This window comes from Myotis brandtii, unplaced genomic scaffold (genome assembly GCF_000412655.1).
Source record: "Myotis brandtii unplaced genomic scaffold, ASM41265v1 scaffold3045, whole genome shotgun sequence".
In the NCBI taxonomy this organism is placed as follows: domain Eukaryota; kingdom Metazoa; phylum Chordata; class Mammalia; order Chiroptera; family Vespertilionidae; genus Myotis; species Myotis brandtii.
Genome location: NW_005361631.1, coordinates 22,692 through 41,213, shown reverse-complemented (window position 1 = coordinate 41,213; position 18,522 = coordinate 22,692). Strand labels below are relative to the sequence as shown.

Here is an 18,522-nt window from a genome sequence, read left to right as displayed (position 1 = left end):
CGGTGCCCCCCTCCTCCCTGCACACGCGGCCTGAGCACACGTACGCACACACCCAGTATGCACAGCCCAGCGCCAGGTGCCAACCCCCGCGCCACAGGTGGGCCCAGGGTGGGCCCCTCACCTCCCTGCCTCTGTAGCCACCCCAGTTTCTCACTGGGTGCTGTGAGGGAGGGGAACGGGGACCCTCCCCTCAGTCCGGGCTCCGGGTAAGGTCAGCTCCACGCCCTTCAAGCATTATTCTTCTGCGGTTGCTCTTTCTCAACCACTCCCATGTGGCTGAAAGTGGCGTTGTGCTTGGGGACCGCTGTCATGTCCAGGGCATTTCTCCCTTCAAGTAAGCTCTTCTTTGAGCCTTCAAGACTAGAGGACCCTGAGCCGCTGAGCCGCCCCCCCCCGCCCCCCCCTTCTGTCCTCTTTGCTGATCCCAGCATGCTCAGCAGAGGCTTTCCCAGGCCTGCCCTTACCATTCCCAGCTTCATCCAGCACCTCCTCCTCCTTTCCCACAACTCCATGGGTATGTGTGTTTGGCGGGGAGGCGATGGCACAGAAGCTGGTGCCTCGCTCCCTCTTTAATCATTGCATCCTTGCACACCGTTGAGTGGTGCTTTGCAGTTTACCAGGCACTTTCCTGCCAAGCCTGAGCAAGCCTCAAGGCGGCTCTGGGAGAAGAGTCTTAAAGGGAAAACCCGTGGACATGGGGGCCAGTTCAGGAAGGAAACTCCGGGAGGACTTGCTGGTGGAGGTGGCCTTGGGGTTGGCTGTTTCTCAAGCATGCATGGACTGAGCCTCAGGCGGAGGCCTCAGCAGCTGGGCAGGAGGTGGGGAAGTCTGAGGCAGGGTCTGGCAGGGGGTGGGCTGAGGCCTGTGAGGCCCCATCCCCATCAGCTGAGCTGGCTTCTGGGGAGGGTGACTCCCATTGTCATGTGAAGCCTCCGGCCTCAGCACCCTCCTGCCCTTCACTACCCAGCTTCCATCTGGTTTGCTAATGCCTTAGGTGGTGGGAGATCAACCTGCTGGAATCTCCCAGCCCTAGAAGTGTCTGCAAGGTTAGGATCAAACAGAATTTAGAGTCTCTGGTGCAAGACCTAGGGGTGTGTGTGTGTGAAAGAGATTGATCCGTTCAGCAGGAGTGGTAGAGAAGTGCTTGCCTTGGGCCTCACCCCCCATTGAAATGGACAGCTCTTTTCATTTCGGGCTTATTTAGTTGTTTATCACCTGTTTTTCCTCCCTCGAGTATAAACTCCACTGTCTCCCCTGCTTACTGGCCTGTGACTGGCTTATGGCGGATAATCTGTAAATATGTGTGGAAAAGACCACGAATCGGGAGGGGGAGAGGGACCAGATCTGTGCTTGCTGAGTGTCTTATAAGCACCGTCTCACTGAGTCCTTAACCCCGGGCAGCCCAGCACGGCCACTGCCCTCCACCAGGCTTCCTCATCCGAGTCACCACTCCCTGCCCCCCTCCCATCTTGAGAGACAAGCGCGCCTTTCTTTTCCATGTCTTGGGACTTGGGCTGCCGAGATTGGACAGGACAGAGGGGAAGAAACAGCAGGAAAATCAGATTGCAAAGGCTCTGTGTTTCTTGAGCTGGGCCGCAGTCCCCGCCACCTAAAAACGCGAGGAGATTGGATTAGCTCCGAGTTCCTCAAGAGCGGAGTTCCCAGACCTCTTGCAAATGCAGAGTCCTGGGCCCCGCCCTGTGCTGGGACAGAGGTGGGGTGGTGGGCAGTAAATGCTGTGGGAGGGTGGGGGGCAGGCGGGGCCTGCTGGGATTCGATTGCTGCCTTGGCTCCTCTCTTTCTGCTGCTGCAGGGAGCGGTGGGGAGCCCAGTGGGAGGCTGCATGCACATTAAGGAGGGGTGGGGCCGGGGGAGGGTCCCGGGAGCCATAGGGGAGGGAAATGGTAGGTGGGAAGGCTGGTTCTAATGGCTTCTGTGGTCTGCCCAGAGGAGGCTTCTTCAAAGGGCTTGGCTTTGGCATTGACTCTAAATTAGGCCTGAGACTCGGGCAGGCAGGCAGGCAGGCAGGCAGGCAGGCGCTCGGAGGCCTGCTCCCTGCTCGGCTCTCCCTCTGCCAGCCACAGACAACGCCCCTGGATGCGTGGGCTCGGCCTGTGCGTCTCTCTCAGCTGAAGGGCAGGAGGGCTGGGGAGAGTGTATCGGCGTGTGTGTGCTGGGGCCCAGGTGGAGGGTGGGGTCCAAGCCCCTTTGATCTGCCAGCCTGGTTGGGAGCAGGTAATTCGTCTAGCCTCACGCTAGCTGCTGCCCTTCCTACCTTCTGCAGCTGGCGTTGGGGGTGGGGTGGGGTGGGGAGCAGGCTGTTTGCCTTGGCTCCGTGGCTGGCTGTGCCCCAGCTGCCTTCTTGCCACGCCCTCACCCTGCCAGGAGCCCCCGGCCTGAGATCTGGGGCAGCTTCCTCAGGGTGCCTGGCCTCCTTTCCCGGCTCCGAGGCGAGCTGCCCACCTAAGGAGGCTTCTAGAACCAATCGCTACCCTGTGCTCACCCTCCCACATCAAGAGGAACCTCTGGCCTCAGCAGGTGCCCCGAGCTGACCACAGACTGAATGTTGTCACCTTTCACCTACCTCCCGCCCTGGAAGGAACCCACCAGCCCACACTGCCATTGTGGGGCTAGGGTGTCATTTCCTGTGGCCCAGCTCAGGGGATAGTGCAAAGCCACACGCTCTCCACCTACCCATTGTCATCCTCAGAAATGCCCTGTGCTGCTGGCCCCGGGCGGGCGCGCTGCTCGCTGCTGCCCTCAGAGGCGCCCACCCCCATTATTTGCTGGCTGCTCTGCTGGGTGCAACTAGGCCGCCCAGTAACCCTAGCGAAGTATTCTTAGCCCCATTTACAAGATTAGAAACCTGAGCGTTTAGGTTGTTAAAAGACTTATTCCAAGAATCCAGGCTCCCTTTGCTCTTTCGTCTGCTACCGTTTCTCCGCCTCTGCACTGTTGGCGTTCTGGGCCAGACAGCTCTTCCCTGTGGGAGGCTGTCCTGTGCATAGTAGGATGTTTAGCAGCCTCCCGGGCCTCCACCTTCTAGAGGCCAGTAGTTGTGACAACCACAAATGCCTGCGGACACGCCAGTGTCCCTGGGGGCCCCTTGTCCTGAGGTGAGAGGCTCTGCCCCCTGACCCCCGCAGGGGAAGAGGGGCATGAACCGAAAGTAGTGCTGAGGAGCTCCCTGGGGGCCGGAAGAGGGAGGGCCCAGCTCTGCTACCTACTGGTCTTGTTGACCTGTAGCCATTTACTAACTTTTCCTAACGCTCAGCTTCCTCATCTGGAAGAATGGATAAAAATAGCACCCGCCTCTTGGGACTGGCCCTGCACCACGTAGCCCGGTGCCTGACTCACCGTCAGCACTTAGTAAAAGTGAGCCGTGGTCGGACTGTGGGGGCTCGTATTGAGTTCTGGGCACCCACTGGCCGAATTAGTGGAAGCAGGAGCAGAACGACCTCTGCTTAGAATGAAGTGGACTCTACAGGAGGCAGTTGGCACGGGGGGTGGGGAGACCATCCCAGGTGGTCCTCCTGGTGGAGGAGGTGGGAGAATCATACAGGAGAGAGTCCCAGGGAGAAGGGGAGAGTCCTTCATGCATTTTACCCGCATTTTTTGAGCACCTACTGTGTGCTTCTCCCCAGCCTCTATCCTGGGCTCTTCCCCAAGCAGCCTGGGAGGGGTTCTGGGTTTGTTTCCATAAGATGTCGTCTCCTGTGCATTGTAGGGCGGGTCCAGGGCATCTGCGGGGCCTGATGGGGGTCTGCCTCCTCTGCCACGGCTGGCGGCTGCAGCCAGCTCGCCAGTGGGCAAGGAGGTCTCGGCATGAGTGTTATGTGCCAGTTGGTACTGGGCCTTCAAGCCCTTCTTCTGGGGCTAATTGAGTCATTGCTGCACTGGCCCCTTGGCTTTGCTCTGCTGTCTCTGCTGCTATCCCTGGGCACAGTTAGAATCAGATTCTATGTCTTCAACCCCCTCCATTCACAGGTGAGATCCGGGTACTGAGCAGGGCAGGGACCAGCCTGAGGTCCCTGGTGGTTGGTAGCAGTAAAGGGTGGACTTTAGCTCCTGGACCACCAGTTCTGGGGGGTGACAGAACCCTCCGGAAGGTGACCTGCCTTGGTCTTAACTGGAGACCCGCCGCCCACCTTCTCTTCTCGGATTGGGTCCTGTGCCCACAGTTGGAGACCCCAAAGGTGTGCTCTCTGCCCGGGGTTGGAGGGGGCAGTGCCCAGGGGACGTGGGGGAGGAACCGAAGGGCCGAGGAGCCACCTTGTCCTCGTCTCACACACGCAGCCCTGGCCCCCTGGCTGCACAGTCACGCACCCTGAAGGAAAGACCCCAATTTTCAGCCAGACTTACTGCTCGCCCCCACCCCGCCTCCCGGGAACCTCCTGACAGCCCTAGACACCAGCCAGAGGAAAAGCTCCACATTCAAATGAAGACACGGAGCTCAGGGGTTTCAAGGAAGTCGAGTTGGGTGTCCGCAGCTGGACATGGGGGAACCCCTGGAGGACCGACCCCAGGAGGAGTGTCTAGAGCTGAGCTTTGGGCAGAGGCTGGAAACGATCGATCACCGGAGCTTTTGGGGAGAACCTCCAAGTCCGCTGATAACTGGCTCAGGACTCAGACAAACGGTGTTGCGTCTTTGAGCCTCTGTTTTCTCATCTGTAAAATGGGGATAATTAGATCTGCCGAGTCAGCTGACACCCTCCCAGGCTCCTTCCGCGAGGCCGTGCCGCCCTGTGTCTGTGTGTGCACCTGCCTGTGTGCACACGGGTGTGAGTTCGGATGTGCAGCAGCATCGCGAGCATTTTCTGTGCCCGGAGGCGGTGGGTGCCAGGATGGTGCTTCTCCGCCTCTCAGCTGCCCTCACCTCTTTCTCAAGACCTCGGCATCAGCCCCTTGGGGCGCCCTGGGCTGAGGGCCGTGGGCTCCTCTCATGTCATTGTGGGACCTGCGGTTTCCCTGAGGAAGCCCGGCTCCGAGTGGGGCCTGTTAAAGTGCTTATTCAGTTTCAAGTGTTTTGGGAAGAGGCCAGAGGGGCTCTAAAAATAGGGCTTGGTTGGGCACGGGGCACGGGTAAGCGTTCAGGTTTCCCGGCCGCCTCGGAGGATTCCCTGCTCTCCTCTTTGCGTGAGAGACTAAATAAATACCTTAGTACTGGTGGCCTCCTGAGACCGTCTGACTCTTCAAGCGTTTCTTAAACACCTTGTGTGCCCAGGAGGCTGGGATACAGGCTCTGCCGTCAGGAAGACTGGGGTTGGAAGGCAGGTTCTGCTGATAACTGGCTCAGGACTCAGACAAAGGGTGTTGCGTCTTTGAGCCTCTGTTTTCTCATCTGAAAAATGGGGATAATGAGATCTTCCAAGACAAATGCTGGCTGGCATTAACTGTCAGGTGTGGAGGAGAAGCAAAAAGATTGTGGAGCCTTCCAGAACCCATAGCGTGATGGAGGAGGTTGGGCCCAATCCAACCGAGCTCAGAGCAAGCTGGGGCTCCTATTTGGGGGGATGAGGCATCTGAGCTGGGTCTTCCAGGCTTTGGCAGGTTCTGGCCCCCAGGACTTCGTGCTCCTGGTTGTCAGGCCTGGAATCCGCCTCCTGCCCACCCCAGCCTGGCTGTCCATCTGTCCGTGGCCGCGGGGCCCCGTGGGAACTTCCCATGGGAGGTTGTGTCTGTGCTGGGGGCAAGAGGGCCATGGCTGGAGAGCCCTCACTCCCAGCTCACTTGATCCTATGTGTCTGCCCGGCAGGGGGACCCCATTCCTGAGGAGCTCTACGAGATGCTGAGTGACCACTCGATCCGCTCCTTCGATGACCTCCAGCGGCTGCTGCACGGAGACTCCGTAGGTAAATGGAATCCTCCTCCGCTGCTCGGGGCCTCCCCTGCGTCCCTGGGAGCCGGGAGGGGCAGGGCCAGGGCCGTCCCTTCCTTGACATCTGGGGAACAGAGGCTGTGGCGGCCGGGGAGGGCTGGGCCACACCTGTCTGGGGCAGGGCTGAGTAGGTAGACGGGTTGGTACCTGGGATGTGGGGCGAGGCAGGAGAAGCACCCGCATGTGTCTCTGTCTCTGGCTGGGTGCGGAGGGTGGGGCGCCCGGAGGGGGCGGGCGGGGAGAAGGTGCCTAGGGCATCTGCCCAATGAGTATCCAGGTGTGAACTCAGCCAGGGCGGGTGGTGGTGGAAGAGCGGTCTCCCTGTCCCTCTGGCCGGGGGCCAGCTCTGCAAGGTCTCCCGGGGACACCTGGCCCAGACCAGCGGGCTGCCCTGCCCCTGCCCAAGAGCACACTCAGCGAATGGGCACGTGCTCGGTGGCACACACGTGGCGGGGCTGGCGGCCTGGGTGGGGAATGTATTTATAAACGCTGTCTTCAGGGCGAATTCCATTCTATTCTAACCTCTGGCCTGTTCCCTGGAGCCCTGGTCATCACCCGCCCTGCACCCCCAGCTCCCCTTCCCTCTGGGGTTTTGTCTCTTTGTCACTTTGTAATCCTTGCCCAGACTGCTATCTACGGGGGACAGCATTTCCTGCCTTTGTTTCCTCTCCCCGTTGGGCCCCTGGCTCCCTCTCAAAAGCATTCCCGGGCCCTTTCAAACCCTCCTGCGCTGGGGGCTGGTGAGGCCGGGGCTGGTGAGGCCGGCGGGAGGGGGCCCCAGCTGGGCCCACCTATTGTTCACCAGGCCCCCCCCCACCCGACGTCTCCCACACCCCCACCCCATGCCCGGCTGGCCAGCCCTGGCCAACACAATGGGGCAACTTCCAAATTTAGCCTTTCTGCTATTTCTTTCCAAGGGCCTTCGCCCCCACCCTCGGCAGCCCCTCCACACCCCGGGTGGGGGTCGGCCCCGGAGACGAGGTTTTCAATAGCAGGCCTGTTTTGAGGCAACCATGTGGCTATTTTTTCCTAATCAACGCAACCTTTCCACAAAGCACATCTTTTCCCCATCTCCTCCCCACCAGGGACATTCCAGAGATGCAGAGAGAGGGGAAGGGAGCGGGAGGCGCACAGGCTGACGTGGGACAGTAGCTGGAGGGAGGCGCACCCGTTCTAGGGCCGCCCCCTCCACACGGGACCCCCTGGAAGCCCACAGGGCCGAGCAGGGCCAGTGGGATGGGAGACCCTGTGAGCCTCAGGTGCTGTGTGGAGGGGCGGGAGCTGGTCCCCGACACCTCAGGGTATTTGCCGGCTTTCAGCCACGAGAGAGCTAGAGGAGTTTGCCCACCGTCAGCACCAAGTCACCGTCCCCCTGCCCAGCCCTCATCTCCAGCAGCAGAGAGAGGGATGGGGTGGTGCTGAGCTGAGGGCTTCCCAGGCCAGAGAAGGGGGCTGCGGTGTGGTGGTGACCTTAGGAAGGAATGGACAGCGTAGGGCAGACATGGGGCAGAAGGTCAGAGGGAGAAAGACAGAAACACAATGAGAGACTGGGAGGTGGAGAGAGAGCAAGATCTAGAAGGGGCTGGGTGAGGCTCCCCGATCCCAGCAGCCCCGGCACCCCACCCCTCTGCCTTCAGCCCCCACCCCCATCCCTCTCCTTCCCTCCCTCTCTCCCGCCCAACTGGGCCATTGTCAGGGGCTCCAGAGGGGCTGTGTCCTGGGCATGCGGTTCCCCCTGGGGATTCTGGGAATTTCTCCATTCAGCACTTCCTATGGGAACGCTGGGCGGAGGGGCACTGGAAAGTGGCCTTCGGAGCTCTGGGTCTCTGCCCTGCCCGGGAGGCCGAGGAGGGTTCGCTCAGAGTAGCAGAAGGGAAGGGCTATTTTTAACTCCATTCACATGAGTTCTGTCCAGAAATGCGACTGAGGAGCCCAGAGTGGGGCTGAAGCCCCCCCAGAGGATACCGTCAGGGCCCCCCACCCCCCGCCCTGAGCCCCGAGTCACCTGAGGGTTGATCCTCAGAGCTAGGACCCAGGTTTACCGGGGGCCAGAAGGGGAGCCCCACCCTGCTGGCGGGCCAGCCAGCAGTGACCAGAGTGCATCTGACTGTCCTGCTCTTGCAGATGAAGATGGAGCCGAGTTGGACCTGAATTTGACCCGGTCCCATTCCGGAGGCGAGCCCGAGAGCTTGTCCCGAGGGAGAAGGAGCCTCGGTAAGACCCGGGGTGAACGTGGGGCCCCCCCGCGAAGGTGGGAGCCAGGGAAGGAGGCCCCTGTTCAAGGCTTTGAGGGTCAACCCCGTTCACCCCCACATCGGACTGAGTTGAGCTAAGGGACAATAGCACCCTTAAATAGCTTACGTTGAGTTGGGTCATCATGTACTCCCCCAGCACACACTGCTCCCTAAATATAATGCTTTTAAGCTTATTTTTCACTACTTCAACCCTAGAATTAGATATTATTAACCCCGTTTTATGGAGTTGGAAACTGGAGCCCAGAAAGGGAAAGAAGTAGGCGTGGCCACACAGCTGACTAGCAGTAGGGCTGGGATCCCAACAGTGCCTCCCGGTTGAACCCCTGCCCTCCTGGCTGTGTGTCTGCTGTGCCTGAGGCTGTGGCCTGGGACAGCAGGCCCGGAGCAAAGCCTGGAACTGCTTCCCGCTCGATTGCAGAGCCCGAAGGGCCATGTCGATCCCTAGGTCCCATGGGAGCCTTCCCAGTGAAGCAAGTGCCCATCCCAAGCTCCTCCTCCTCTCTTCCCACCTGCAGTCCCCCCGGTACTGTAGATGGTGCCGGGGGACCTCCATATAAGAGCCGGTGGCCGGGTCCCACTCCTCGCTCTGTGGGCGCGGGCCGCTCATCGGCTCTCCGAGCCTCGGGTCTCTGTATGTGCACAGTGACCGGTCCAGCACTGACTCTCCGCTGGCCATCGGCCAGGTGTCACTCGTATAGCTCCTAGGTCTGCAGGTGCTGGCTAGGCGCTGTCATTCTCCCATTTCCTAGACGAGGAAACTGTGGCTGCGAAAGAAGCAATGAGGTCAGGAAAGATTACAGTGTAAAACAGCAAAGCAAAGTGATCACAAGATAACATACAAGTAAGGGCCACATTCGGACAAACGCCCAGGGTGTGAAATCACAGAGGGAACTGAGTGAGGGCTGGCGGAAGGAGTCTGACCTTTACTACATGAGTGCTCTCACGTGACCCTAACAATGGTTCATGAGTATAGGTCACCCCGTTTGCACGTGGGGAACTGAGCCGCCAGCTCAAGCCCCACGGCTGATGGCGGCCAGGACTCAGAGCCTCTCCTGACACGGGAGGAAGAGGGGCCTGGGCGGCCACGTGGCAAGAGAGCAGGCCCAGGGGTGCCCGCTGAGCTTTCCTGCCAGGCGGGGGCTCTGGGCCGGCCCTCCCTCCTGACAGGGGTCCCCTCTCCCTTCAGATTCCTCCACGGTCGCCGAGCCAGCCATGATTGCCGAGTGCAAGATCCGCACGGAGGTGTTCAAGATCTCCCGGAGCCTCATTGACCGCAGCAACGCCAACTACGTGGTGTGGCCGCCCTGCGTGGAGGTGCAGCGCTGCTCCGGCTGCTGCAACAACCACAAGGTGCAGTGCCGTCCGACCCAGGTGCAGCTGCGCCATGTCCAGGTGAGCACCCTCCACTCCCACCCCTGCACTGGCCCAGCCGCTGGCCCGCTGCCTGCAGGGGCTTGTGCCTCACGGACCAGGCTTCCAATGGGTCGGCTCTGTCCAGAGCGGGCACTCGCAGGAAGCTCTCTGGACTCTTGTGCTGAGGCTGCCCCAGCGTCCTCTGTGGCCACCCAGCTGCTGTGACCCAAAGCCACAGGCAGACCCCAGGCTGGTGTAGGGCGTCCAGTGGCGGTGCTGCCTCGTCCTTTGCAGGGACACAACCCCAAGTGTCTCTGGAAGAGACATTCTACAAGCACATTGACCGCTCGGAATGTGCTGGGCAGCTGCTCAGAGTCCCCCAAAGCTCCCTCCTGTCCTGGCCCTGCACAGAGAGGAAGGCTCCCCTGTGTCTGCCAGGCCCACTCACCTCCCCAGGACAAGCTGTGTCTTTAATAAAGAGGGCGCTGCCCGAGGCGAGGCGGGGGTGGGGGCAGCCCTTAGCAGGAGTCTGAACCTGCCTCTTTTCTGGAAATACTGGGTCACCCTGACTCAAGGGGGCGTTCTGGGGTGGAGGCCGCCCCGGGGAGCTCCTGATCGCAGCCTGGCAGAGCAGTGTCAGAGGGGCCTCGGCCTCTCTGATTCGTGCGTGCGGGAGGGCTTCTGCACCCCTCGGCCAGCCTCACCCACACACCAGCTCGGGCTGGACCGAACACTCTGCTGGCCCCACCTCGCCCCCTCCCCTTCCTCGCGCCCACCTTCCACCACAGGCCTGGGCCCCGCGCCCGAGATGACGTGTCACTCTCCACCACGCCGCCCACTGTCACGCTATCTCCTGTCCCCAACGCTTCAGCTCTAAAGATGGACACCTGGCAGCTGCCCTCCCCCTTCCCGCCTCCCTCCTGGATAAAGCCTCCCCCCACTTCCTTCCAGACAACCATCTCCCCGCCTCTGCCACAGCCCCTGACCTTGGCTGGCGCTCCAGGAATGAGGACACCACAGGCCCGCACTCCGCCCGGAAATGCCTTTCCCCCTCTCTGGGAGCCCGAGGGGGCTCCGGCCAAGCCGAAGGCCAGGGTGGGAGGGCTTGTTTTGATGGAAAAGCTACGAGAAGGGCAGAGGCCAAGGTCCTGCTATTGTTTGAGCCACAGTGTCTGCCCTGAGCTCTCAGCTCTCCAGGCTTTCGAGGAAAGATCCCCACAGGGGATGCCGGGGCGGGAAGAGCAGGCAGGTGCCTCCCTCAGCCCCTTCCCGCTGGTCTGACGGAGGCGCTGGGGTGATTCTGTCCTCCAGGTGAGGAAGATTGAGATGGTGCAGAAGAGGCTGATCTTCAACAAGGCCACCGTGACGCTGGAGGACCACCTGGCCTGCCGGTGTGTGACAGTGGTTCCCGCACGACCCGTGAGCCGCACCACAGGGAGCTCCCAGGAGCAGCGAGGTACCTGTCGGTCCAGGGTGTGCCTCTGATTGCTCAGCCCGGCAGCCCCCTCTCCCGTGGCAGCTGATTTGATGCCACAGCCCCCTCCTTTGTTGAATGAGAGCATGGAATGGGGAGGAACCAGGGCCTGGAGAAGAGAAGACTTCAGGCATATCATCTTCAGATATTTGACACCTTATCCTGGGGATGAAAAAACACATTAATTCCTGTGGCCTTGAGGGGGAAATTGGGGCCAAGGGGCAAGGCCAGCAGACAGAGATTTTAACTCATATACTAGTCAGGGGTCCGGGTTGGCATCACTTTCCTTGTGATGGAGTGAGTTTCCTGTCACTGGAGGTGTGCGAACAGAGGCTGGCAGCCATGCAGCAGAGATGTGAGAGACAGGGTTGAACCAAAGTCTCATTCCTATCTTTAGATTTCACAAATCAGGGGCATCGTTAGGCTTAAAGAGTTGAAAAGGACTAAAAAATGATCTGGTTCAATGGCCTCCTCCACATTGTATAGAGGGGGTGCCAGAGGCCCAGGGAAGCTGAGGTCTTGCTCAAGGGCACACAGCTAGTCCCAGGTCTTGTAACATCTAGTTCTGGGTGCTTTAGACTATATCCGGCTGCCTTTTCTCCCTCAAAAGTTTGCAGTTGGTGTGGCTCAGTTGATTGGATGTCGTCCCATACACCGATGGGTTGCCGGTTCGATTTCCAGTCAGGGCACATGCCCCAGGTGCAGGCTCGATCCTAGATCCTACCAGGGCCGTACAGGAGTCAGTGGGTCAATGTTTTGCTCTTACATCGATGTTTCTCTCTCACTCTCTCTCAAAAAAAAAAGCAATAAAAATAATTTTTAAAAAGTTTGCAGAAAGGATCAAATGAGAATCATTAAGATAATGCAATTAGAAGAACATAAAAAAAATCACCCAAGTTACTGTTTTGATTTCCAGTAACATTCTTTTTAAAAAAAAATAGATTTTTAATATTGATTTGAGAGAGAGAAAGGGAGAGGGAGAGAGAGAGAAACATGGATGTGAGAGCAAGACATGGATCAGCTGCTTCCCGTACGCCCCCTACTGGGAATCGATCCTGCAACCTGGGCATGTGCCCTGACCGGGAATCGAACTGGGGCCCTCTTGGTGCATGGGGTGGTGCTCAACCACTGAGCCACACTGGCCGGGCGCTTTTCGGGAGCTTTCTATTGTTAGGGGACAGAACGGTGCCACCGTGATTTCTTATTAACAAGCCTCTTGAAGGCAGGGCCGTCTCAGCCTTTTCATTCTGTTCCCAGAGCCACGCTGAGGCCCGGATGCCCGGGGAAGGCTGATAACTTGACAGCTGCAAACTGATGTATTGTAGAGTATTTATAGAGTTAACGTGGAGAATGACTTTTCTACCCAGGAAAATTTCTATTCTTTATGTTTAGAATAGGGTTTTTTTTTCACATGCATTCGTTACACGTGGTTTTCCAAACCATTTCCTTGGGAGGCACGTCGCACGGTTAGCATGTAGATAAGGCCTTGCCGTTTCAGGTGTAGTATGTTGGCCCCGTGGGATGGTGCTCCTGGCAGCTGTCCAGGGCTGGGCCCAGGCTGGGTGGTGCGGCCGTGTGACGTGGTGGTCAGTGTCAGACCTCTGGGCTCCAACCTCTGCTCTGTCCCTTCTGAGCCGTGTGACAACCTTGAGCTGGCTCGGGCTCCGCCAGCCCAGCGTCCTGCTGGTGGCCTGGTCTCTGGGTGGGAAACTCCAGCCCTTCAGTGGCTCTCCTGGTGCAGAGGCCCTGGGTCCCTGCAGTGCAGAGCTGGGGCAGCTGCCTCGCGGGAGGCCAGGTGTTGGCCCCCCAGAGCCGACGGGCCGGGGAGAACTCGGGAGTGTCCAGGAAGAGACGGGCCTTGAGCTTGGCAGAGAGTTTTCCCTGCCCCGACTTCCAGCAGAGGGCTTGACAGTGTGGACTGGAGAGGCAGATCCCTGGCTTACATCCCAGCCCCCGCCCCCCGCCTCAGTTTCCTCATCTGTTAAATGTAGACATGTACCCCCTCTGTGAGGGCAAACGTTGCCAGGTGCGTGGTAGGTGCCAGCGCGGAGTTTCTGGCTATTTCTGTGTCTTATCTCCTCACCGCAGGAGGCCAGGGCGCTGGCGGCTCAGTTGTAAAGATGTGGGAATTGAGGCACAAGGAGTTTACATGATTTGCCCCAAAGAACACAAAAGATGGGGACCCAGGTGGTCTGGCCCGGCGCCGGCTCTGGCCTGCCCGCTGTGCTGCTTCTGCAGGTGGCAGGGCCCGGCGGGTGACAGGTGCAACCGCGGGAAAGGCCCAGCTCTGTGTGTGGTTCTGGCCCAAAGCCCAGGACTGCAAGGGGCCGCAGGGTTGGTGGGAGGAGAACTCAATAGGGGGTCAAGCAGAGGAAATAAGACAACAGTGAATAAGAGCCGCTGCCGGTCGGTCGGCCAGATGGTCGCTGATCACGCCTTCCTCTGGACTTTGTGGCCAGGACCACAGCCGTTTCCTTCTGTCTGGTCTGTGGGCTGTCGGGGCTCAGCAGGGCGGTTCTGCTGGCATCTCTTGTAGTTGCAGTCAGTCACCTGCAGGCTGCACGGGGACAGCTGGGCCTCTGTCCCGCTCCCTGTCACCCAGGGCGTCTCCTCCCTGTGTGGCCTCCACAGCAGAGCAACCAGACGTCTTGTGTGGCGGCACAGGGCTCCCCAAGGTGCAAAGGTGGGAGTTGCCAGGCCCTTTTAAGGCTCACGCCTGGAATTGGCACAGCGCCACTCTGCCTCCTTTTATTGGTTAACAGACCCAAGTTCAAGGGGCCTGGAAATAAAAGGCATGTCAGTGGGGTACTGACCACGAACTTAAGCTACAATCTATTCCCCTCTGTGTTCGCCAGCATTCTGTCATTTATTCCTGCCACCAGTCCAATCTGGTGGGCAGTCTTATTACCCCCATTTCACAGATGGGGAAACTGAGGCACGGAGCAGTTCAGTAACTGTTCCCAAGGCACGTACAGCTGGTGAGCAGTGGAGTTGGGATTCAAACCCAGGAGGTCTGGCCCCTTCCCTCAGCCCAGAGACTCTGGGGAGGTCTGTGGCAGGCCTTGGTGTAGGAAGGACCCCCCATCCCTACCCCACAGGGCCCGTCAGCCTGCTGACAACACCTTCTTTTTCTCAAGCAGCCAAGACGCCCCAAACTCGGGTGACCGTTCGAACGGTGCGAGTCCGCAGGCCACCCAAGGGGAAGCACAGGAAGTTCAAGCACACGCATGACAAGAAGGCGCTGAAGGAGACCCTGGGAGCCTAGGGCGTCTGCAGGAGAGCGCGGGCAGGTGAGGGCAGGCGGGGAGATGGGGGCCCAGACCCTGCGGCCTGGGCTTGGGCTGTGGGAGGGGTGAGGGAGGGGCGCTTTCCCATACACCACGTGGGCCCGAAGCTTGGGTCCCCTCTGCCCAGTTATCAACGGAGTTTTTCCAGGGGGCAGGTGGGCGGGAGGCGTGGAGACCCCAGCCCAGCTCTGTCCCAGCGTGTCCGCAGAGAATGGCCCCCTAATCCTCAGCTGTCCAGCCCCAGCGCTGCTGGAGACCAGGGACCGGTGGACCCAGCTCCCTGCCCCCAGCAGGGGGGCCTGTGCCCGGGGCATGTCTCTGAGCCCCGTGTCCCTCTGCTTGGCTTACAGGGTTATTTAATAAGGTATTTGCTGTATCGCCCCCATGGGGTCCTTGGAGTGATAATATTGTTCCCCTCGTCCGTCTGTCTCGATGCCTGATTCGGACGGCCAATGGTGCTTCCCCCGCCCCTCCACGCGTCCGTCCGGCCACCCCTCTGCCAGCGGGTCTCCCCTCAGCGGCCTCCAGCGTCTTGCCCGGAAGCTTGAGAAGGAAATGAAGGATCTGGACTCCATCGAGGTCTTCCTCCCTCCGACCCCAAGGACCTGGGATAAGAGCACAAGAGAGACTGAGCGGGGAGGGGCCCCCTGGCCGGGCCACCCCGAGCTGTGGACTGGCTCCGAGAACCCTGCCTTCGGCCCCAGGACCTCTCGGCGGCGGCCTGCCTGGTCCTGGCCCCTGGGCAGTCTGATGGGAACACCCCCAGGCCGGCTGGAGCGCCCCGTGCTCCTGTGGCTGAGACCAGGCGGGGAGCACAGACTGGAGAAACCCCTCCCACAGAGCCCAGGCCCAGTCGCCCTCCCTGGTCACCTGTGCTCGCAGCGGCCTTCTTTCTTCTATACATATGACATCTTTGAAGATGTGGACTCCTCCGGGCAAGTGCGGCCCGAGCGCAGGCAGCCTAGAGCCATTTCGAGGGGTTAGAGATGAAGTTTGCTCAGAGGTGGGTGCAGGTGGGGACCTGGACACCCACTGCCTCCTCCGCGCCCCCCTTTGCTTCCTCCTCCATTTCACCTCTCTACCTCCACCCTGCATCTCCCTCTGGTCCACCGAGGGGGCGCCCCTCCTGGAGGCTCCTGTGACCCAAGGGCCTGCTCCCGTCACATCCCAGCCCACACTGCCATGCAAGGCCGCGTAGGGCGCCCTGCCCAGGCCGCACTGCCCAGCGCACCGCAGGCGGGACCACTGTCCACATCACAGGCACGGCCCATCTGTGTGTTTATTATGACAGCTTCGGGCAGGGGGAGGACACGTGTCTTTTCCTAATGGACACAAAGGCTCCGTGTGCACTGGCTGTGCCCTGACCCGGCCCCTGGCTTGGAGTGGCCAGACAGGAGTGAGCTCATGGAGGGCCGGAGGTAGGACGTTGTCCGCCTGGCCTCCATTTCCCCACGTCCTCGCTCAAGCAGTCCGGCTCCCAGGCAGGTGTGAAAACTCAAGGGAAAGTCTCCAGTGGGGGGGAGGGGCACGCTCCCCCATCTTAGACTCTTTTGAGTTCCATCTCTGGTGGCTGGGCTGGGGGAGGGGAAGGGAAAAGATCCCCAGGCCCCTAGGGGTGGGTTCTGCGCTCCCTTCCCATCTTCTACTGCACTTCCCCCCCCACCCCCACCCCCAATCTGCTTCCTTCAGTTTGTAAAGTCGGTGATTATATTTTTGGGGGCTTTCCTTTTATTTTTTAAATGTAAAATTTATTTATATTCCGTATTTAAAGTTGTAAAAAAAATAACCACGAAAACCAAACCAAATGAATCCGCTCAGGTCTGTCTGTTGGCACCGTGTGCGCGGTTACCCTTTCCGCGTTGGCAGAACTTGCTGACAGCTTGCCGCGTGTTCCTCTCACTCCGGGAGGCTCGGCGCACGCTCACGCTCACACACACACACACACACACACACACACACACACACACACATCCCCACATGCGTGCGCACACGTGTGGGCCTGCTGCTCCGAGGGAGGCCTCTGCCTGGGGGTGGGCAAGAGCCAAACAGTCCTCCCTGTGGGTCTTGGTCCTGCAGCAGCTCCTGATGCCTGGACCCCAGGCCCCAGCTTGTGCCTCTCACCGGCAGTGACCAGAGATGCTTTCCCCGGCCCGAGGGTCCCCATAAGGGACGCAGACGCTCACCATCACCGAGCTGGGCTGGCTGTCGGGAGGGGTCCTCAATGTGGGGACGGCTGGAGGAGGTCCCAGCGGGGCTCTGCATTGAGAAGGAGCTCAGTGGAAATGGGGTCTACAGTCTGATCGTGGCTGAGCCTGCAGCCAGCTCTGTGGCCTTGGGCAAGCACAGCCCCTCTCGGGCCCAAACCTCATCTGAAACAAGATGAAGACCAGGAGCCTTGCGGCCTCTTACGTCCAGCGGTGGGGTCTGCGCTTTCCCTGCGAAGACCTGGGAACATCCCATGAAACAGATTTCAAACGTGCTCTGGGTCCCATCTGCAGGCCGACGGGGGCTGAGGGGGAGCCAGGAGGTGGGGAACGGCTCACAGGACTGTCTAATACTGAAACCGTTTGCTGCTGGAGGTCGTGAGCTCCCTGGCCCTGGGAGTGTGGAAGTGGAGCTGGCAACAACGTGGCTGAGGTTGGCGTGAATAACACTGGGGTTCCCCAGGGCGGAGTGGTTGAGTGATCGACTCATTCCTTCATTCACTCACCGCCTGGAGCCCCTGGCACATGTCTGCCTCTACTTGGGGCTTTTATAACCACGTGGTTTAAGCTCATCCTGGGATTCCTGAGCTCGAGGAAGCGGAGTCTGAGTCGGCCTGTGGGGTGGTGGGTGGAGCGGGTCAGAGGGGTTTGCCTGGAAACTCCTCACCCTGCCTGCCCCACCCCATGTGTGGGATGCTCCCCTTTCCACCAAACCCCCCGTGTCCTGGGCCCGGGCACCAGGACAGGCTCTGGCTGGAGGGGGAGGGGCCAGCTTCACCAGGAGATGAAATGAGAGGGTCCAGGCCTGTGCCAGCGCAGTCCTTAGCTCTCTTTGGAAGCTTAGCATTTGCCTCCATAAATAACAAAATAGCGAGCGTTTATCATGTATGAAGTAACGTATCTGTGAATCCTTAATACTCGCAAGCTTGGTTTAAGGAAAGGAGAAGAACATGAGCGGTGAAGTGATGGCCACAGGCTTAGAGAGATGAAGGTCACGCAGCTCCTTGCTGGCCGGATCCCGACAAGGTCCCCTCTGCCGACCCCATAGCTGGTGTGTTTTCGCTCTGTTTTAGGGTCAGACCAGGAGCCCCAGGACCCCAACACCTGCACATAACGTGGGTTATAGTCCCCATTCAGCTGCCCAGTTACTCTGTGATCCTAGGAATGTCACTGCTCCTTCTAGATCCCGGCCTGACTTCCAGGCCTGACTGGCCCCGCCCTTACTTCTGGCCTCCAACCAAGTGTCAGACCCGGCAGGCCCCCTCTGTCCAGTCCTTCCAGAACCCCCTTGTTACCTGCTTTATTTATCTCCACAGCACTTATCCTCGTCGGCTCCTCCCACATCTGTTCTTTCCTTGTCTCCACATGGGAGCTCCACATGGAGTTATTTTGTTCATGACACTGTCCCCAGAGTCTAGCATAGTGCCTGGTACACAGTAGGTGCTCAGTAAATGCTTGTCGAATGAATGAACATAAAGGTCTGTTATTGGAGCAATCAAGTGTGTCGGTCCAAGTCACAGCTTGCCTGGCTGATCGTCGCACGCACTATGGTGTGGCTGGAAAACTGCACTCTGAGGGCGTCACTGACCACCGATGAGCTATTTCAGCTCCTCAGCTGGCTCCCTGCTTAGCACTGCAGCTTCCTGGACTGAGGGATCCTCAAGGGTGGGGTCATGTTCAATCCATTTTCTAAGTCTACCAGCCATCATCTCCTTCCATGTCTATACCTCTCCCTCCTTCCACCCACCCATCTATCCATCCATCCATCCACCCATCTGCCTACTCATCCATCCACTCATCCATCCATCCATCCATCCATCCACCCATCTGCCCATCCATCCATCCATCCCTCCATCCATCCATCCACTCATCCATCCATCGATCCATCCACCCATCTGCCTACTCATCCATCCACTCATCCATCCATCCATCCATCCATCCATCCATCCATCCATCCATCCATCCATCCATCCATCCATCCATCCATCCATCCATCCATCCATCCATCCATCCATCCATCCATCCATCCATCCATCCATCCATCCATCCATCCATCCATCCATCCATCCAT

The 18,522-nt window shown here is 59.4% G+C and overlaps 1 protein-coding gene across 1 annotated transcript in view; it reads left to right on the top strand.

Annotated features, from left to right (window-relative positions):
- The window catches only part of PDGFB (platelet-derived growth factor beta polypeptide), a gene marked incomplete at its 5' end in the record, with an annotated part of 26,052 nt that extends 11,194 nt beyond the window's left edge, over positions 1-14,858 (top strand). The window contains 6 exons of the mRNA XM_014542574.1: positions 5,756-5,852; positions 8,003-8,092; positions 9,320-9,525; positions 10,798-10,942; positions 14,101-14,250; positions 14,598-14,858. Of these exons, the coding sequence (XP_014398060.1) occupies positions 5,756-5,852; positions 8,003-8,092; positions 9,320-9,525; positions 10,798-10,942; positions 14,101-14,225 (663 nt within the window). The remainder of the gene's footprint in view (positions 1-5,755; positions 5,853-8,002; positions 8,093-9,319; positions 9,526-10,797; positions 10,943-14,100; positions 14,251-14,597) is intronic.
- Between the last annotated feature and the right edge of the window lie 3,664 nt (positions 14,859-18,522).